Source organism: Muscardinus avellanarius (assembly GCF_963383645.1).
Source record: "Muscardinus avellanarius genome assembly, chromosome: 11".
NCBI classification, from domain to species: domain Eukaryota; kingdom Metazoa; phylum Chordata; class Mammalia; order Rodentia; family Gliridae; genus Muscardinus; species Muscardinus avellanarius.
The window spans coordinates 92,877,512-92,898,938 of NC_137797.1; the positions used below are offsets into that span (position 1 = coordinate 92,877,512).

General features: G+C 46.0%; 1 protein-coding gene across 1 annotated transcript in view; it reads left to right on the top strand.

Moving 5' to 3' along the window:
• Positions 1-21,427, top strand: part of LOC308269583 (maestro heat-like repeat-containing protein family member 1) — a gene marked incomplete at both ends in the record, with an annotated part of 61,498 nt that extends 40,071 nt beyond the window's left edge. The window contains 18 exons of the mRNA XM_080704950.1: positions 807-896; positions 2,456-2,560; positions 3,286-3,421; positions 3,786-3,883; positions 4,458-4,607; positions 5,568-5,722; positions 5,949-6,084; positions 6,920-7,113; positions 7,903-8,040; positions 8,237-8,354; positions 8,768-8,908; positions 9,234-9,407; positions 12,002-12,160; positions 12,406-12,528; positions 13,471-13,576; positions 15,791-15,856; positions 20,330-20,473; positions 21,375-21,427. Coding sequence (XP_080561076.1) covers positions 807-896; positions 2,456-2,560; positions 3,286-3,421; positions 3,786-3,883; positions 4,458-4,607; positions 5,568-5,722; positions 5,949-6,084; positions 6,920-7,113; positions 7,903-8,040; positions 8,237-8,354; positions 8,768-8,908; positions 9,234-9,407; positions 12,002-12,160; positions 12,406-12,528; positions 13,471-13,576; positions 15,791-15,856; positions 20,330-20,473; positions 21,375-21,427 — 2,286 coding nt within the window. The remainder of the gene's footprint in view (positions 1-806; positions 897-2,455; positions 2,561-3,285; positions 3,422-3,785; positions 3,884-4,457; positions 4,608-5,567; positions 5,723-5,948; positions 6,085-6,919; positions 7,114-7,902; positions 8,041-8,236; positions 8,355-8,767; positions 8,909-9,233; positions 9,408-12,001; positions 12,161-12,405; positions 12,529-13,470; positions 13,577-15,790; positions 15,857-20,329; positions 20,474-21,374) is intronic.

Below are 21,427 nucleotides of genomic sequence, written 5' to 3' on the forward strand. Positions count from 1 at the left end.
GGGAATGGAACCCAGAGGCCTTCTACCTCCAGACTACACTCCCAGACCTATTTGTTATATTTTGTTTGGAAACAGTGTCTCACTAAATTGCTGAGAGCCTCACTAAGTAGCTGGAGCTGGCTTCGAACCTGTACAATCCTTCTGTCTCAGCCTCCTAAGTGTTGGGATTACAAGCGTGCGCCACCACACTTGGCTGTGACCCCAACATTTGGGAGGCTGAGACAGGAGGATCCAGGTCCACCAAAAAAAGGACTAAAAAATAGGGCTGGGGGTGTAGCTCGGAGGTAGAAGTCCCCTGTGTTATATCCCCAGTATTACAAAAAAAAAAAAAAGAAGAAAAGAAAAGAAAAAAATACAGGAGCAGAACTGAGCAAAGGGGGCGCTTCCTGGGGAAGCAGAGTGTCCACTAGAGTTTAAAAGACGGGAAGGGCTGGAGTATGGTGGCGCACGCTTGTAATCCCTGCGCTTGGGAGGCAGAGACAGGAGGATTGCGCAGACCCTGTTTCCAAATAAAAATATAAAATAGGTCTGGGAGGGAAGGTCCGGGTGTGGTGGCGCTTGTTTGTAATCCCAGCATTCGGGAGGCTGAGACTGGAGGATCACGGTTCGCGGACAGCCTCATCTACTTAGTGAGGTCCTCCGCAACTTAGAGAGAACTGTTTCAAAATAAAAAATAAAAAATAGGGCAGAGGGTGTAGCTCGGGGGTCGAATGCCCCTGGGTTCCATCCCCAGACCTGCAAAAAAAAAAAAAAAAAGAGGGGGGTCTGCTACCTCATCAGCACTGTAATCCCTCTTCTCTCCTCAGGAACTGTTCAGGGAGACCCTCCAGTCTCTCCTAAGGCTCATGGAGGGGTTCGTCACTGAGAAAGCCACGCAGATCCAGGTCTGCTTGGAGGTCAGTGGGGGGACCCTGGCATGGCACTGTGCTTGTCTCCCAGGGATGCCCAATTTTTTATTCTTTATTTTGAAACCGGGTCTCACTGAATTGCAGAGGGCCTCACTACGTACCTGGGGCTGTCTGCGAACCGCGATCCTCCCGTCTCAGCCTCCCGAATGCTGGAATTACAAGCGTGCGTCATCACGCTCGGCTGCAGATTTTACATTTTTATTTAATTTTTTTCTCATAGAAAATCAAGAATCTACAAAAGTATAGAAAGTAATATATTGAACCCCAAGTACTATATCACTTAGCTTCAAGGACGAATCACAACACATCTTATTTTACTTATGTACAAATGTCATATACCCAACTTCCTTACGCCTGGATTATTTTTTGGTGGTACTGGGGTTCCTGGAAGCCCTTCTACCTCCGGGCTACGCTCCCAGACACCTATTTTTACATTTTAATTTGGAAACAGGGTCTGCTAAGCCAGTGCGCGCGGCTGGTTTCGAACCTGCGCGATCCTCCTGTCTCTGCCTCCCAAGCGCAGGGATTACAAGAGTGCGCCACCATGCCCGGAAAATTTTATACAGTTTTATCTATAAATATTTCAGTGTTTACCCAAAAGATAAGAATTCAAATTAAAAATATGTATCTGCCCTGTGACTACATTTAAAATTTAGCTTTAGTTTCACTTCCTAATATCATTGAGTATTTCAGCAGTATTTAGCTCTCTCTCATTGTCTCATTTTGTTTTGTTTTTGTGAAGCTGGTGATCGAACACTGGACCTACTGCATACAAGGCAGCTATGCTACCACTGAGCTACATCCCTCACAATTTCTAAAAAACTGTTTATTTCAATCAGGTTCTGAATAAGGCACATACATTCCTGTTAATCAATTTGTTTCTTAGGTCTCTTACCTGTAGATTTCCCTTTTGTCACTTTTCCCTTGAGATTTATTTGAGAAAACCATGTTATTTGTTCTGTTAGTTTTTCCATATTCTGGTTATGTGCTTTTGGGGTCCATTTCACAAGTCCTTTGTATCAATATTTTCTATAAATTAATGGATCCAGAGGTTTGGTCAGGTTTGGATTTCATTTATGGTAAGATTTTTTTTTTTATCACAGATGGCTTTGTTTTCTTTCACCAAGTGACATGGTGTCTGGATATTTCTCTGTTTGTAACATTTGTAGCCTTCAATGCGTCTTAGATCCATTAATATATTGGTGGTTTCAAGTTGGTAATACTCCTTAAAAAAAACCTACCAAAGTAAAGTAATGGGAGAGGTATGTAGTGTAGGGGAACCATTGGGTATGGCGACACGTTTAAGAACCACTGGGTCAGTCTGAAAGAAATAGGAACCAGAGGGCACCTGGATTAGAAAAATATTGGAGCAGGGGAAATGAAGACCTCAGGCAGAAGATTCACACTGAGCTGCCTCTACATAAAAAAAAAAAAAAAGTCTGCCTTTCAGAAGCATGGCCCTGATACTTTGTGGAAACCGGGCTCCAGGTTCTACCTTCTGGGGTGCAGCTAATGAGGCCTCTCTTTCCACTCTCTTCTCCCTTCAGATACTGGACACGTGGCTGAATTCACCAAAGGAAAATGAGCGGGAACGGGCCATGTGGTGTGCAGCCCGTGTCCTCGACTTCACTGCAAAACTGAAAAACTTTGAAGTGAGTGGGTTCCCACCCCAGAGCCTAGACCACGGTGCCACTGCTGGTCACCCTTATCCCGACTTTTATCCCAGACTTCATCACGTATATCGCCTGCCCTTGGTCACCCAGCCTTGGCCTCCAGCCTCCAGGCCTCAGCCTCTGCTCTCTTATGTACCCACCTCATTCTCCGTTCTCCCTCCTCCCTGTCCTCAGTGACACTACTGCTTGGTCTTGTTATCACTCCAGCAATTCAACTCCACTGCAAATGTGATGGGAATAAAATAACAACAACAACAACAACAACAACAACAACAACAAAAAATATATATATATATGTGATGTGATGGGAATATATGTGTGTGATGGGAATATATATATATATATATATATGTGATGGGAATAAAATATCAAATATATATATATGATGGGAATATATATGTGTGATGGGAATATATATATATATATGTGATGGGAATAAAATATCAAATACACACACACACACACACACATACACACACACACACACACACGATGCTGGAGATCAAATGCAGGGCATCTGCATGCTAGGTAAATTTTCTACCACAGAATTACTGCACCTCTACTCCTTCCATTTATGTTCGTCTTACCTCGTCCCACCTCTCGTGTCTCTGGCGTGTGGATCTTCCTCCCAGTCCTTTTCCCTGTGATAGCCCAGCCTTAAGGATTGGTTGGGATAACTTGTGACTTCCAATTCTCCTCCCTAGGCAGAAATTCAATTTACCCGACTGGGGCGCTTAGTAAGGCTGCTGGCTATACGCTGCCAGGACCCAGTGGACAACATCTGCTTCTTGTCTGCACAGGCTGTCTACAACCTCTACTGTATTCTGAAGCTGCAAAAGCGTACGGAGAGTCCCTCTGCCCGTTCCCCCAGCTTCCCATTAGGCCTGGCCATCCCTACTCACGTCATCCCTGAAGACTGGGCCAAGATGTCGCCCGAGTTCCTTATTGAGGAACCTGCTCCAACATCTGAATATCTGGCCCTCTTGGGACAAAATAGCTGCTCAGGGAACCATTAATTTCAGTTAGTTTCTATCCAGTTATGTCTGTCTTGAGACAAGCAAAGTGTAGATTCATGTGATGTTAGCTCTTATCATTCCTCTACTCCCAGCCTCCTGGAACATTCATGCTAGGCCAGGTTCCCTGAAATGGAGGCCTAAGAAGTTTTCTCAGTATTTAAGGGATAGAGTGGGGTATCTTGTTTCAGAAATGAAAAGGAAAAAACAAGGCTTGTGGGAAGAAGAGGGCAAGAGCGAGGTCTACAGTGCCAACGTGTTCTATAACAACACCCGTCGAATTGCCCAGGTGAGGGGGTGGGGCTAGAAGCAAAGCGGGGAGGGGCTGTGGCTCTCATTTACATCATACTCTGGACTCTTGGCTGGGACTCTTTCATGCCATTTGCCTTTCTTCTCTGTCACTGGATGTGAAATTTTTCTCCAGGAGAAATTTTCCTATGCATAGTAAGTCACAGCCCTTGGAGTTGCCATGGACCCTTCCTAACGCATCCTGGTCCCAATCCTTCTTTACTGTTCACCCTCCTTATGCATTTGTCTTGATGATTTATGAGCAACAGGTAAACCCAGATCAGGCCCCAAAGAGATGTCACTAAAGACCTTAGGCCCAGACCATCTCTGCCATGGCTTTGCCTCATTAACCTCTACTTCTGAGCCCCACAGAGTGACCTGAGGTCACTGTTTTCTCCATCACATCCCCAAGGACTCTCCCCAGAGAAAGTGTCCTCTAGGAGCTGGCACCTGATACAGGCCAAGGACACAGTGCACTTGCTCCCAAGAGGGCTCTCCCTTGTCCTCTAGGAAGGATAGCCTAGGCCGTGACAGGCAGGGGCCTGGGCACGTCCAGATTGGTGGCCCTGTTACAGGCATTCGCAGAATACTTCACCCAGATCCAGCTTACCACCCTAGTGCTCACAGCCATGGAGGCCCTGACTGACAGCAAGGCCAAGGTGTCTCTGGCTGCAGCCCAGCTGATGAGTGCCGTCATGAAAGAGCGGGGCCGGGACATGATAAAGGTAAGGCGGCACTGTGGCACCCCGGCAAACAGGAGCTCTGGCCTCTTGCCTGGCTCTGCTACTAACGAGCTCAAGGGCTTGGGCAAGTCCCTTCTCCCCTGTTGGCCTTAAATCATTCTCCACGACATGTAGCCTTGGACTAGATTTTCTCATTGTGCTCCGACATTTGTGCGTAACCACTCCTATCTTGGAGGCTGGTTCCTCAGTCAATGACATCATGTGCAGGGGTGTGTTGGGAAGGCCCCATAGCCAGAGCATAGGGAAACATAGTTGGAGGGGTTTACTCTGGTTTCCTGGGGTGCCAGGGAGCTTAAACAGTGCAATGCAGACCAACAAGTTAATGGAATTATTCTGACATTTGTGTGTGTGTGTGTGTGTGTGTGTGTGTGTGTGTGTGTGTGTTAGACTAACATGTAAAACTGGGCAAGTTGTGCCTAAAAATGTCCGTTTCATACTTCACTGGACAGAACTATAAAATGGTGTCACATAGGGCAGCTCTCTGAATGGCCACTGCCCCTTTTATAATGGGCTTTATGGAGATGCATGGAGTGTACTTTAATGGGTTTCCCAGAGGCTGTGTATTAGAGGTTTTAGGACCAGGACAGAACCTGTGGTCAACCCAAACCTCCAATGCTAATTTTTTATGGCAGTTTTGAGGGTTAAAGGTGGATCTCAGCTGGGAGAGGAAACGTGGACGTGTGTTAGAAGGAAGCCAGCATTGAAGCGCCAGCTCCTCCATGGGCTTTGGGGCTGTGGGAAGACTTCTGGCCGTGGCACCAGCTGCTGTGTTCTTTCTGTGTCCTTTGCTGGTCTAGCCTCTGGCACCTCAGAACTCTGCCTCAAGAAGAGGGAGTCACTGGCAGGATTGCAGTCAGACCCCTTGAATCTGGAAAAACTTGAATTGGTAGAGGAGGAAAGTAAGAAAGAAGGAGCTAAAGAGATTTCTGGCTCTCCCACCAGGTCGAGGAAATTGTGGAAGGCATCCTTGAACGGCTCAACTCACAGCTGGATCCCAGCACGAAGGAGGAGACCCTGAAGGCCATGTGCTCACTGGCTGGCAGCAACACCCCCACTGTGGTGCCCCTGCTGCTCAACAAGCCCCTGCCTTGGGATAGGTACCTTTCATGGCCCAGAGACACCTCCTCCTGGCCCCATCCCCAGAATAAACATCCCTGCTCAAGGATGCTCCCCCCTTCTCCCATTGCCACGTTGGCTGGCCTGTTCCTCTTTGGTCTTGCTACCTCTAGCCCCCAGGAACTGGCTGTTCATGACTGGATACCAGCCTAGTCCCAGAAGCATGGTCATCAGGGCCCATAATGTAGCTTTTCCTGGGTCCTGCAGAACCAAATTGGCCCTTTGGAGGGCATTTGGCACCCAGCGAGAGACCACAGTCAGTGTCCTACAGCTGCTCATTGGCATCCTGGAGAAGAACCAACCCAGTGAGGAAGTGAAGGAGATGGCCTTCCTGCCTGTGGCGGTCAGTACAAGGGAGGGGATGGACCTCAAGACCAGGTATGGATCGGGGGGCAGAGCGAAAGACCAAAGGGCTTGGCCTGAGAGGGCAGGCAGGTACAGGGAAGGGGCAAAGAGGTTCCCCCGGAATCATTAATACATGAGAGGAGCACTTTAGCTTCCATGTTGTACCTGTGAACCTAAGAACTACATGAGTAAGAAAAGGCAGGGTCAGTTCTTTTTAGGGACAAGGAAATTGACATGCAAGGTTAGCAGCTTTTTCTGTACCCTGGTTCTGGGGCTGGCATCATTTTACTGGAGGCTTGGGGTGCAGGTGGGGATGGGATTGGTTACTTGCAAGGTGGATAAAATTTTCCCCAAATCATTGGCCGAAGTGGTTCCCCTTTCCTCTTCCTCCTCCTCCTCTTCCTCCCCCTCCTTCCCTTCCTTCTCTGTCTCTCTGTCTCTGTCTCTCTGTCTCTGTCTCTGTCTCTCTCTCTCTCTCCTTTTTTCTTGGTAGATGGGGCCTTGCTTTCTCAGGTTGGCCCCCATACTCCTGGACTCAAGCAACCCTTTTGCCTCAGCTTCCCAATTAGCTGGGACTACAGGCATGCATCACGGCACCTGATCCCTTTTCATTTTCAAAGTCAAGTGTCCAGAAGAGAAATGAGATTGCACGTGCGTGCGTGGGCTCTCATTTCTATAGGGATGAGGCTGGGTTTCCAGTCTGGGGATGTTCTCTAGAGTGTTGAGTCAGAATGAGTTGCGCCCGCTCAGCAGTGGGAAGGCAGGACAGGGTGGGCTTTGAGTTGTGAGGGGTCATGGCCCAGGCCTGGTCACCCTGCTTCCCGCTCTCCCAGGTATCGTGCGCCTTGTGTGAGATGCTGTCGGGGCCTCTGTGCCAGGAGGCTGTCCAGGAGCTCTACCCACGACTGCTGTTGGTTGTGCTGTGTCACCTCTGCTGGGTGACTGAGCAACGCATTCCCCAGAAGATGATAGTGTATTCCAAGGAGGGGGCTCAGGGAAGCAAGAACAAGGCCTTTGACCCCACTAGGTAAGCCAACCCCCAGGTGATGGAGCAGAACTGAGAGCCCTGGAACACTACATGCTGATCCCCTAGGGGTAGGAGGAAGGAAGCAGTAGAGAGGGGAGGTAGAGCATGGCCGTGGCTGCTGCAACATCAGAAACTAGACCTTTCTCGCAGATTTCCAAATGTTTTGCTAGTCCTTCTACTGCATGCGCTTTTCTACTGATGAACACAACAGTTCACAGCCACATGTTTAACTGCACATGAGATTCCTTTTAAATGGCAAGTGACAGAGAAAGGCTTTGCCGTTTTCTCCATGTGGGTTTGGCCATTTCAATCAGTCTGGATGTCTTTGCCATCTGGTACAGGTTACACTAGAATTCAGTCCATTCATCTGTGGAATAGGGTTAGACTTCTGAATAAGCCATAATTTTTGCTTTAGCTTCAGAACATTTTATTCAGATGAAATAGTATATGAAAATGAAAACAAATACAACCAATAAAGCAGAGACATTCTGATTAGGTAGACGTCTTGATGAGGAGAGATCCTAACCCTCCTGTGCCCTGGAGAGTAGAACTTGGGAAGCGTGGTGCTACAAAGCTCTGCAGTCTCTCAGGGGACTCTGGTTGAGTGAAGACCAGGGTTAGAGGGGTAAAAGGATGAGTACCTGGCATTGGGTTCCACAGAGCCATGAACTCTCATCAGCAGAAAAGTAGAACCTAGCAACCAGAGCCAGCAGAGGGATGCAAGCCAGGGCCTAACTTCTTGTCCGTCCCTCTGTTCCTTCTTACAAACTCAACACTGGTGGCCTTCAGTTGTGCCATGGAAGCAGTGAAGTTGGTGCTTATGGCAGCTGCATATGATAAAGTGGTGCTCTATGCTAATGAATGTCACTGCTGGGACCTTCTGTCCAGCCCCAGATCTTACTACATAGGGATCATGGACCTGACAAGGTGGGACCATTTCCCCAGCATCCCTGGCACCAGCCAGTCCCATGGCCCCAACCTTCCAGGTGCAAGCAACCTTTGACTCTCCCTTCCCCATCTCCTAGCCCTCTGGTCTCCTGATTCCTCAGCCCTCGCATCTTCCCTCCTCTGTGCACACGATCCCTAGCCACTACCCCTCATAGCTTCCTGTGTTTCATCCCAGCGGCATTGTGAAGAATTGCGAACCCTTGATCCTGCACCGAATTCTGCACCATGTCAGAAATCTATTATACAGCGTCGATGACCATGAGAGGGTCATGGCCAGGACCTTCTATGTACAGGTGAAGGTGGGGAAGTGCCAGTCATTCATTTCCTGCAGCTGAGGGACTGTGTAACAGAGTGTTAAGTTTTTTTCTCAGAGAAGAGAGAAGAATAGAATTAAGCCATTGAAAATGAGATTTCCTTTCCTGGTACTTCAGGGGCCTGGTTAAAGGAGGCAGGGAAACCCTGAGGAAGAGACTAGCAGATCTAGAATGATCCGTAGACCCAAGTGTCTGGACCCAAATTCAAGCCTCATCAGCACCATCCCCAAGTCCTTACCCTTTATCTCCATCTACCCTGTATGTACGGATCTGCCCCTGCTCTCAACTAGGCACTGTCCTGAGCTGAATATGGGGTCTGAAGGCAGGCTAGGGAAATTCTGGGTGTTCATGACTTTTCTCCAGCCGTGGCTTTATTCTTCTCACCTCCACAGCTCCTCTGGCACCAGTCGGTGGCACAGATCCTGGGGCAAGACTTTTGGGGTGATCTAATCAGATGGGTCAAGGAGCCCAACCTCATTATGAAGGAAATTGGTCTCCGAGGAATCAGTAACATGGCACTGCACCCAGGACATGTGAGAGTGGGGAGGACTCACCCAGTGATATCCAGTGCATCCCTGAAGCCTTTGATATATGTCCCTTGGGCCTCAGCTGCCCAGGCCTTTGTGAATTCCCTTCCCCTCATCCCAAGACACCACGGTGTCTAGTTTGTAGACCCCTATCAGCTTGTCCTCAAGCTGCCCCAGACCTCTGAGCCTTTCGTTCCCATTCCTTTCAGATCACCCCTAGATTCCCCAGGTTGCCTTTCACTTAAGTGCCATCTGCTTTCTCAAAACCCTGTCCACAGAGTGCTGTGTGGATCCCCAGGGTGATGAGTAATCACTGCTTTCTTCCAAATAGTCAGAGGTTCTTAAGAGCTTGATTCCAATCTTGCGAGACTTCCTAAATAGTGAAGCACGAGTGGCAGTGCAGGCGGTGAAGAGCCTGAGAAACATCATCTACCACGGGCAGGGAGAGGACACCGTGATGGTCTTTTGCAGCATCTCCAAGGAATTGCGTCCACTCATGAATGACGTATGGGTCTAAGTTCCTGGATCATTTAGGAATAATGTGGGCTGGGGCTCAAGAGGAACCTTGGAAGAGGAACTAAGGATATTGGGTTGGGGCTCAGGTGAAATACTGAATAACTGGGGGTAGAGACAAGGAGATTCGGCCATTTAAGCATTGTATCTCAAATGCATCCCCTGTCACATACACTTAGCCACTTTATTTTTTTTTTCACAAGAATTTCCCAAAGGAACCACCAGGGGAAAAGTACACAGGTAGCACACTTCTAGGAGGTTGGTTCTGATTTAGGTAGAATCCGCTCCACAGACTCTACTTATGGTATGAAAAGTGGGAGGATGATGACTTTGCCCTTCTTCCAAACAGTACAAGGTCCTTAGAATGCTAGGATCTTTGTGGCAAGAGAAATCGGAGGCTCAGACCAATAGCAAGTTTCTTGCTTTTCATCTCTCCTTCCCAGATGATAGAACCAAAAAGCTGGGAGGGACTTGACATTCCGGAGAAACACATCCTCATACGTACTCTGCTCTGGCATTTATAACTTTTTCAATTTATGAATCTTGGATTTTAATTATTTATGTGTGGTCTCATCTCCTTTCTGACACTCAACGGCAAGGCCAATGGCTAATTTATCCATCTTTTAGCTACTTTAGAATTTAGAATGTACAGTTGGCTCAACGAAGCTTGACGATCATATTTTTCCATCCAAATAGTTTAAGAATCTTAGAATATTTTAATTATAATCATATCCTTTCATGTTACATTAATGTTGTCTAGTATTTAAGTTCTGCCTACTTTTAAAATCTCTTCATTTGATCTCTATGTCATCATCATGATTGCACTATTTCACACAGTCAATACTTAATCAGATTTATTAGCATGTTCACAAGGTTTTTCTATCTTTTTATCTGGTCTGTCCTCAATTCTTTGTACTATCTTTGGACTTACTCTCCAAATTTCTTAATTTTTCTTTCATATTTCCCATCTCTTTTTCCACTTTGGCAGAATTCCTGAGCTAACTTTTATCTAACAAGTTCAACTATTTTTTAGGTGTTATTATTGTATTATTCAACCCATCAATTGAATTTCTACTTATTTATTTTCAGGGATTTTGTTTTTCTTTTCCGGTCGAGGTCATGATATTTCAGTAACTATGGCATTTTCTCGTGGGGATAATGTCTTTCATTTGTCTATATTGATCTTGTAATGTCAACATTTGAATTTGAAAGCTCTTTTTCTTTTAAAAAACTTTCTGAGGACTCAATAACATGCTATAAAATATTATTCAGATTGTATTAGTAATGGTGTGTACTTGGATGCTAGATTTTTTTTTTTTTTTGATTTTCAAAAAAACTTTTTGTAGTGTTGGTTCTCCATATGTGTGCTGAATCTTGGGGCTGGTTTCTAGCATCTTGATATGAGAGATTTCTGTGAAAGCAGCTCCTATTACTGTGACCTGATTCCCAGTAATTGCAGGAGAACATTGGGGATAGATGGATAGTTTGATCTGCCATTAGCCAGTCTTTCTTTTTCTTTTTCTTTTTTCTTGCGGAACTGAGGATGGAGCCATTCTGCTTCCGAGCTACACCCCCAGCCCTATATTTTTAGTTTTTTTATTTTTTGAAACAGGGTCTCACTGAGTTGCAAAGGCCCTCACTTAGTAGCTGAGGCTGTCTGCGAACCACGATCCTCCTGTCTCAGCCTCCTGAATGCTGGGATTACAAGCGTGCGCCACCACGCCCGGCTCACTAGCCAATCTTTGGGCCAGGGGTTCCCTGCTCTTCCTGAGTGTTATCAGATACCCAGGAAACTCTCCACCTCTTTGAGCTAGAATCTCCCTATTCTGCTGGGGTGACACAGCCCCTGCTGCTTGCTCTTTGGTAAAAGTGAATATTGAGTGAACATGATAAAAGGAGAAATTCCACTCTGTGGCTGGACTACAGCACCCTCCAGACCCATCCTGTTGGCAGCCAGGAGTCGTCCCCTCTACTACCTATATTCCCAGCCTAATTTCAGAGCATTCTCAGACCCATCGCCACTCCCTTCGGCAGTCTTCTGTGGTCCACGCTGAGGGCTGGGATGCGACTGTAATAATTCCAGTTTTGTTATCAGTTTGTCTTTCAGGAAAACTGTGTGTCCTCTAGAGGGACCCCAACTAATAGTTCAGAACCATTAGGAATTTAAAAATAGAACTCTACTATTTCTTGATGACATTGTATCTAACTCCTGAGAGGCCCTTAAGAAATATTCCATTGACACATAATGAAAGCTACAGAGCTTAGCTGTTTGTGTCTATTATTAATTAACACAAGCTAAAAATCTGACCTTCTTTAAATACACTCCTAAAGAGGACAAAGAAGATGTAGATATGGCTCGTGATAGGACTGAAAGGATGAACTTGGTTTTCCGAGTATTGTGCTTTAAAAAACCGCCTTATTTGCTACAGGAATCTGAAGAGACTTAGAAAATCGAGCCATGTTGCTTTAACGTTATGTAAGCACAAGGCAGTAGGTGTGCTCAGGTCGCGGGCCTGAGATGTGGGAGGAGTGAGGGCAGGGCCAGGGAATCACAGCCACCGCATACCCACTGTGCTTTCATGGCAGGAGAGGGAACAGGTGAGGATCGCAGCTACCTCTGCCCTGGGCTACATGCTACGTCGAATTTTCAAATTCAAACCTGGATCCTCTGTCCGCAAAGAGATACACAGTTTTCTAGTCCCGTTGCTGCTCAGCATTCAGGACAATAATATCGAGGTGGTCAAGGTACGGGTCACCTCCGTCCTGCCTGCCTCGGGCCTGATGCGCCCTCCCTTTCCGCTGTGGCACAGCCCCCTCCCTTTCCCCCGTGGCTCATTTGTCATGAACCCCGCCATGGCCGTCCATTCAGTACCCACCTGTTGGGAGTCATCCTCTGGGCAGGCTCTGGACACTTGGGTCTTCTCTTCAGGGTCTCCCACACAGCCCCAGGCCACGGTGGGGTTGAGGCTTCTCCTATCTCCATCCCCTAGGCCTGTGGAGTGACGCTCTCTGAGTGGACCACTGTGATTGGCTGGACCTCACTCACACAGATATTCCGGCATACCACACTCAGCGATCACATCGAGGTGGTAGAAGAAACATGCAAGTTCCTGGTGAGTGAGCTGTCGCAGTGTTCTCGCTGGAGACTCAGCAGTGGGCTGGGTGGTCAGGCAGCGTGGAGGAGGGCTGACCCAAGACAGCCTCCTGCAGTTCACTGGTTCTCATTCTCATCAGTCGACGCTGACGACCCACATGTGTGACGGCGCCACTTCCCAGGTTTTGGAGCTGCCCCTCCAAACATCCTAGTCTTTGCCTCAGGAGGATAAGAGATCCTTCCCGGTCACAGGATCGCGCCAGGACATAGGTTTCCCAGTTAGAATGGGAGGAAAAGATGTGGGCAGGATTTGTTAGGATTTGAGGTCAGTATCATGCGAGGAGCCTGTGGCTCCTGTGAAATCACGCAGAAGCCAGAGAGCAGGATTCCTTGTTGAAAAGCAAATAAGGCTTATCAACTTATTTGAGAGCTAATGAGTAATTCCAATATTAGACAACGTTTAGTTAGAGCACATTGCAAAGCCCCTTGTTACCCATGACCCCACCGGAGACTCACGAATTCATGAGAGTGGTTGGACAGGCTTTCTTTCTTTTCCCTCTTTGGGGGCACTGAGGATGCAACCCAGGGCCTTGCATGTGCTAAGCATGCGCTCTACCACTGTGCCACATCCCCAGGCCCTGGGCTTGAGGTCCCCTCCACAGTGAGGACAGTGGAGCCCGCATGTGCCGGGGCCGCTGTTCAAGCCTGGGTCTCCTGGGCCACATCAGTTGTCTTCTCCCTTGGAGTGTGGAGGACATTCTCTGATGAATTCCTGCTGAGTCTGTGCTGTTGCTGGGGGCTGGGGAAGGGATGGCATCTGAGTCTGCATGTTCAATCAGATGAACATGGAAGACAGACGGCCGCTGCTGTAGCTAGGTAGAGAGTGTGCGGTCTTGAGGTCTGGTGCAGGGTCCCGGGGCCACCCTCTCCTGGTCAGCACCACCTATCCTTGGCTCCACAGGTCCATCAGGGCAAATACGAGCTCCTGGGGGAGCTAATGTTCCAGAGCTTTGGCTTCCTGAAGAGCCCTCAGCCTTCCCTCAGGGAGGCTGCCATCAATTTCATAGGTAAGGAGGTGGCATCTGGTGAGTCCTTCCTCCTCTCTTCAGCAGGGTGGCCCTTCCTGACCTACCACCAAAGGACTAAGTCAGAACTATGGTGTGATGCAGCGGGTTACCTCCTTTCCTGGCCTTGACCTGTGACCAGGCCTCAGATCCCTGTAGCACCGCTCTGCGTGGGTCCTTCCATGCTCTCTGGGGTCTGCTGTATGGGAAGGAGAGCCCTGTATACACTTAAAACAAGAAAAAGCTACTGCTTTCACTGGACCGCATGGATTTTCCAAAATATTATTGTTTCAGACTATAGTAGTAGTGTGCATTGATGTTAGTAGCCAACCTAAAAACTTTAGGTTAGCAAAAAGAAGAAGAGAAATAATAATCTAGATTCCACTGTTTGGATATAGCCACTCTCAGATCCTAGAGTCTTTTTTCCTGAGCATATACTACATGCACAAACACACACACACGCGCGCATGCACACGCACACACACAGGTGCACACGCGTGTGCCTCCCCCCCTCCAAAGTACTTTTGAGAACTGCAACTTTGGTATCTTGGTTTTTTTCCCTTGCTGTGTCACAAATGTATAACATTTTATATTTTTCATTTATTTTAGTGACTATAATATTAATTGCATTGCATGAATGTATTTGTGAAATATACACAGTATATTTATTTAATCAGTATATACTGTGTGTGTGGGGGGGTGTTACTGGGGTTTGAACCCAGGGGCATTCCAACTCTGAGCTACACTCCCAGCCCTACTTTTTCTCCCTCCCTCCCTTCCTTCCTTCCTTCCTTCCTCTCCTCCTCCTCCTCCTCCTTTCTTCCTTTCTTGTCTTTTCTTCTCTTCTCTTCTCTTCTCTTTTCTTTTCTTTCTTTTTTGTGGGTACTAGGGATAGAACTCAAAGGCTTTCTACCTCCAGGCTTCATTTCCAGACCTATTTTATACTTTATTTGGAAACAGGGTCTCACTAAGTTGCTGAGAGCCTCACTAAGTAGCTGAGGCTGGCTTTGAACCTGTGTGATCCTCCTGTCTCAGCCTCCCAAGTACTGGGATTACAAGCCACCCAAACAAAGTCTCACTAAATTGCAAAGGGCCTAAGTAGCTGAGGCTGGTCTCAAACCACCATGCCTGGCTTATACTTTTGACTACTGAGACTGTGTCACTTTTTATGGTTTTTAGAACAGGGTGGGGGGGGTGGTACTTAAATTTCTGCATGCTATCATGATTATTTAAGACAAATTTCAAGTGGAATCACTAAACCTAAAAGGCATGTAAATTTTTAAATATTTTGATATTTATTGCCAACCTCCTCTCTGAAAATTGAAATCATTTTTTACTTTTTTTTTTTTTTTTGCAGTACTGGGGATGAAACCTAGGGGTATTCTACCTCCAAGCTATACCCCCAGCCCTATTTTTTCTTTATTTTGAACCAGGGTCTCACTGAGTTGCAGAGGGCCTCACTAAGTAGTAGCTGAGGCTGGCCAGGAAACGCGATCCTCCTGTCTCGGCCTCCCAAATGCTAGGATTACAAGCGTGCGCCACCCCGCCCGGCTCATTTTTCACTCTTACCAGTACTGTACGTGCATATGCATTTCCACAGACATTTGCCAACCTTGGGCAATGCTTTGTAAGTCATCACCAACTTGATAGGTGAAACACAATATCTTCTTTTGATTAATAATATTTTCAGTAGCCAGGTTAAATTTCTCTATATTGATTGGCAATGCATATTTCATTTTTACAAATCAATTGCCTTGTGCCCTTGTCCATCTTTCTGTTGATGGAGGAACCCCAAAAAGTTCATCATCCCGGATGATGCTTATTAACCTTTGGGCAATAATTTAGGGGTTGTAGTGGCCCATAGGGTTGCTCCTTTGGTAAGACACTGACGTTCAGGTTGCCGGGAATCTCATAGATATATTCCTTGCTAAGCTGGGTGTGGTGACACATGCCTGTAATCCCAGTACCTGGGAGGCTGCGACAGGAGGACTTCAGGTTTGAGAATAGTCTCAGCATCTTAGCTGAGAACTTGTTTCAAAATAAGAAAGAGCTAGGGGTATAGCTGGGAGGGACAATGTCCCTAGGTTCAATCCTCCCCCCCCAAAAAAGATATATTTCTTTTTGACACTGCTCGTTCTTGTTCACTGAGCCTAGAGAAAGGGACAGCCCGAGGGCCCAGGAACTCTGGAAAGGACTTGACTTCTCTTCCATCTCTAGGATTGACAACTAAGAGCATAAACATGCAGCACATCCATGAGGATGACGTGCAGCTGATACAGGACGGTGAGTCTCTGCCAGCCTTCCGGGTCCCACCAGGGTGGGGTACAGTCTAATGGAGGGCGGAAAAATTGACCAAGGGCATGTTTCCTTCGTTTAAAGTTGATTTTTTTCATATAAATATAAAATGGAAAAGCATAGAATGGAGAAAAGCAAGAGGAAGAAACAACTTATCCGTTGTCTTCCTATTAAGATAGAAACCCCTCCTCACCAAATTGGTGATGCATCCTTGCGGTCACTAAACACTGATTATGTGCTCTCGGTGCTCTCGGTGCAGTGGTGTTCAATACGGACGGTCGCTGCTCCTGAAGAGCATGCAGTGTTGTGTTGTGTTGTTCTTTGAGTGTATTGTAATATTATATTTATACTTATAAAAGAAATTTATGAATATAGTTTCTTTGAAAATAAAAAAGGATACAGTCATCAGTGAGGATACATTTCCATTTATTCTCTACCCAGTCTTCGTCTCCCTTCTCTGCTGCCTGTTTGTTAAGTCCTGTATTGTTTTCCTGGGAATATATAATATATATTCATATATATACATTATATATATATATATATATATATATATATATATATGAAATATACAAACATAATCTATGTTATATTGTGTAGGTCAGCTTTTACTGTAATAAATATCCAAGATACGTCAAATGAATAAAAGAAGGTTTATTTTAATAGTTTTGAATATTGGGTTCATGAACAATTGGTCCTTCTACTTTAGTCCTGTGTTAAGGCTGAGCACATCAAGGTGGGAACATGTAGTGGAGCAAAGTATTTACCTCACGTTGCCAGGAAGCAAAACAGAGGAAAAGGAAGAGGAAGGGGAAGGGGCTGTGGTCCCATAGCCCACTTGGAGACACAGATCAGATGACTGCAGACTTCCCACGTGGCCCCAGCCCCTAGAGCTCCTCCATCTCCATCAGTGTTGCAGACTGGCAGCCACGTCTCTACCACAGAAGCCTTTTTGTAACATTAAACACTCAAACTATGGCACTTAACCTGTTGGCTTTGCTTAACCCATATTTTAGTTTTCACTTTCTTTAACCCAGAATTTAAATGATGTTATTTTATACAAGCAATTTTAAGTTCAGATATTTCTCATCATTCTTTTTTGCTTCACTGACCGACCATCCTTTAGGGAATGCTTTTCTTTATCCGGGAGTACATCCTCTAGAAGTTTCTTTGGTGCTGATGTAGAGGCGGCGTGCTTGGTGTTTGTTGTAAGAATTCACTCTTATTCTCATTTTTGAAAGATAAGTTTACTGGTGACACAATTCTAAGTAAACAATTATTTCTTCTTATCACTTTCAAGATAAGTAATGTCTTCCGGCTTGCTTTCTAGTGATCCATGAGCCTGAGTTTCATTCTAACTTTTTATTTCTTTCTCATTTTTTTGTAAGTTATCCATATTTTGGCTGTTTTAAGATTTTTCTTTTCTTTTTTTTTTCTTTTTGGTGGTATTGGTGATGGAACCCTTTTACCTCTGGGCTACACTCCCAGACCTGTTTTATATTTTTATTTGGAAACAGGGTCTCTTAAGCCAGTGAGGGGCTTTGGACCTGCGCGATCCTCCTGTCTCTGCCTCCCAAGCGCAGAGATTACAAGCGTGTGCCACCATGCCTGGCAAGATTTTTCTTTTTAGTTCTCTCCAGAAGTGTAGAAAACAGTGTTATGAACTCCCATGTACCCATCGCAAGTTACAGCAAATATCCACTCCTGGTCACCTTTGTTTTCTGCTTCCCCACGTACATCCTCTCCCTGCCAGGATTACTCTGAATCAAACCCCTGACCTCATGTTAGTTCATCTACAAATATCTTAGTATATGTTTCTAAGTGATACCCTTTAAAGTGCTGTTGATATCAATCCTAGTGTTTTTGTATTCTTTTTTTTAATTGGTGCATTGTATTCATACATCATAATGTGGTAAAAAAAAAAAAACTTGTGTAGACGTACATGCACATATCACCCAGTTAGCCCCTACCCGATCCTTACCCCATTCCCTTCCCATGGGAAGAAGGAAACTCTCAACCCTAGTTGTAAATATTGAATTAAAATGCATGTCAAGCATTGAGCTTTGCTCAGCACGTACATGTCCCACAATACATATTTGTTGAATTGATTCAGTATTCTGGGCCAAGGAGTGAGATGATATTGGGGTGGTAGGTAGGGAATATATTTGGAATTACAAGTGAGGAAAAATGAACTTATTGGTTGCATCTCAGAGAGCAGCCATGCTACATCAAGGACCCTGACAACTAGGAAATAATCCCCTTTGACCCTCATCCTAGCTGCAATTCTGAGAATTGCCTGTTGTACCTCTGATACCTTCTCCTTGGTTTTACAATCGAGGTCTCTGCTGTTCCGTTGATCCCTACTCCCAGCCCACAAGGAGACTCAGGGGAAGTATAACAGGATAGAGCCACAGTCTCCCAGAGCCTTGCTTTGCCTATGGTCCCAGCCGTAGTTACAGCAGGTATTATCTCCTGACCATGTCACCTAGACAGGAGGACACTTTTTGAAGGAAATTCCAGCCACACTTACTACATCTAGTGCTAGTGCCCAGCACTTCTTGTGGTCAAGAAATGCTTTTTCAAACGACTTACACCTTTTTTTTTTTTTTTTTTGTATAGCTTAAAGCACAGCTCTTTTCTTCTGTTTTGGGTATAAATGAATTCAACATGGTGCTGTGTAATTGGATGGGTTTAAAGGCCTAATGCCGAAAAGTTTCTTTGAGCCAAGATTCTTCCTGCTGTCCTCATCCTTTTCATGCTAAGTAATTGCCTTTTGTCCACCACCTCTGTTCCCACCCTAAGGCCCCACGGTTTTCTAAGTGGACCATGGTAACCACCTCCAACACCCCCTTGCGCCTTTCCACCTCCAACACTGTTGTCCACATGGCAGCCCGCGTCTGACTCGAGTAACCTCCTCACTTAAGTCCCTTCAAACGCTTCCCTGTGTTCTTGTTCTAGCTTGTTCCTCTCTTGATCTGGCCTCTGCCTCTATAGCCTTAGCCTACATGGCCCCCTCTGCCCCACAAAGCTGCAGAATAACACACGGGTGCTCCACAGCACGGATTGACCACACCCAGCTCCTCTTGGGCCTCCTGCTGCAGTCAAGTCTCAGGAGCTGGCTCACCCTTCAGCTCTTGCGCAGACCCCATCTTCTCAGAGCAGCACGCCCTGACTGGCCTGGCTATGAGGGTCCTCCCAGTCATTCTCTCTCATCAGTTTCCTTCTTTGTACTGAATTTTTGCTTACTTGTCTTTCTGCCAGTAGAATGTTAATTTATCAAAGGTGGGAAATTTGTCTTTCTTGTTCTCGACTGTAAAACAGCACCTAGCACAGTGTCTGATGATAGTAAGTTCTCAATAGGTAGCAGTTAATTTTAGTTATAACAACGAAATTAGTTATAACAATTTTTAGTTATAACAATGAAATTGCAGGCAATTTAATTTTTTAGTAATGGGAGTTCATAAAAAAGTGATAGAATTGTGATATTACACTGCATAGAGGAATATTTTATGGGGAGAAAAATGTCAATCTTATTTTGCAAAACAAAATTCTATCCTATGTATTGGAAAAGAAAAACCAGTGTGCCAGGAGTGGGAACACACATCTGTAATCCTAGTATTTGGGAGGCAGGGACAGGAGGATTGCAGGTTTAAGACCAGCCTCAGCAATCTGGTGAGACTCTTAGCAATCTAGACCCAATTAAAAAAAAAAAAAAAAAGCAGAGCATGGTGGCAGATTACATGCCTGTAATCTTACTATTTGGGTGGCTAAGATAGGAAGATTGCAGGTTCAAGGACAGCCTTAGAAAAAGTAGTGAGACTGTCATCAACCTAGCAAGACCCTATTTCAAATTAATAATTTAAAAAATAGGGCTGGGCTGGGGATGTAGCCTGGAGATAGAATATCTCTGGCCTTAATCCCCAGTAAAACACACACACACACACACACACACACACACACACACACACACACACACACGGGGCTGTAGATTGTCCCTGGGTTCAATCCCCAGTACTTAAAGAGGGAAGGGATGTTGTATCTTGGAGGTACAATGTTCCTGAGTCTAATCTCCAGTGCCAACAAAATTAAAAAAAAAAAGCAATGCAAAGATAAATACTAAAATATTAGCAGTATATTCTAGGGGTGAGTAATTTTCTTTTTCCCCCTTTCTTTTGAGATGGGATCTCATTCTGTTGCCCAGGCTGACCAGGAACTCCTGGGCTCAAGAGATCCCTGGCCTCCAGGTGCATACGGTCACACTCTAATTACCTTTCCTTTTTTCTACAACAATTTTTGTGTGAAATGCTTTCTGCAGTGAAACAAGTATTTCTTTTACAGTGACCAGATGTTTCCACGTGGAATTATGCCAACAGTGGCCTGCCGTGTGGGGAGGGACAGTGTGGAATCGGGTGGATGTTCCTTGGGGACCCAGGCCGGAGGTGACGGACCTCTCTGTGGTTTCAGCTCTTGATTGCGTGAAGACTGATCTGAAGTTTATCCAGAAGATAGCCTGCACTATCCTGAAAAAAATGGACGAAGATTTGAAGCCTCGGGTCTCCAGCACGTCTAGGATGAGTCAGATGAGCTCAAACTTCTTCAAAGTTTTCGGTCTCAGAGCCCCGGAGAGAAAGAAACGCCTCTTTAAGACTGTCAAATGGGAAGCAGATAATAATGAGTATCATTAAAAGGAAATATTAGTTTTAAGATTTTCTGAGTTCCTTGTGTAAGTGGCAACTTAAATGAAGGGTCAGCAGATACCCAAGCCCCAAAGTCTAAAAACTAAGTCTGTCCGAAGCCGGATGTTTATGAATCACTCCGAATATTCAAGTCAGGGACCAGGGCTTTTCCCAGGTGCCGTGCACACCCCCCCCCCACCCGGACTTCTAATAGGAAGTGCTGCTTTGTTTGGAACCTCAGGAGCCAGTCTTGAGCTCAGAAAGTCCATTTTGCTCCTAGCCCTTCCCTCATTGGGCTTGCTGGCTGTGGTTGAGTACGTCTTTTAGCCCAACCACTAACCACTTTTTTTTTTTTTTTTTGGCAGTACTGGGGATGGAACACAGGGACATTCTACGTCCAAGCTACACCCCTAGCCCTATTTTTTATTCTTTATTTTGAAACAGAGTCTCACTGAGTTGCAAAGGGCCTCACTAAGTAGTAGTTGAGGCTGTCCTCGAACTGAGATTCTCCTGTCTCAGCCTCCCAAATGCTGGGATTACAAGCGTGCGCCACCATGCCCAGCTATATTAGCCCAACCACTTTCTCACCCTGAGGGTGGCTGCCTTCTTGAGTGTGGGAGTAAGCCTGAGTGACAGCAACTGCTCTGGAAACATGTCCTTCAACAACAGGACAGGTCTCCATGACAACAGGGAACAGCCTGGAACTTGGTTTCCTATCCCACCTCCACACATGCTGTGTGAAAGCCCCAGTGCGACTCCCTTCCACGGACCTGTTGAGACAGCAGGTGAGAGCGTGTCTGCATGGCGCCCGCCCCCACCCCTCTGTCACTCAGGAAAGCACATCATATTGCCACCAGGAAGTGACACTACCATTGAGGGAACTTGA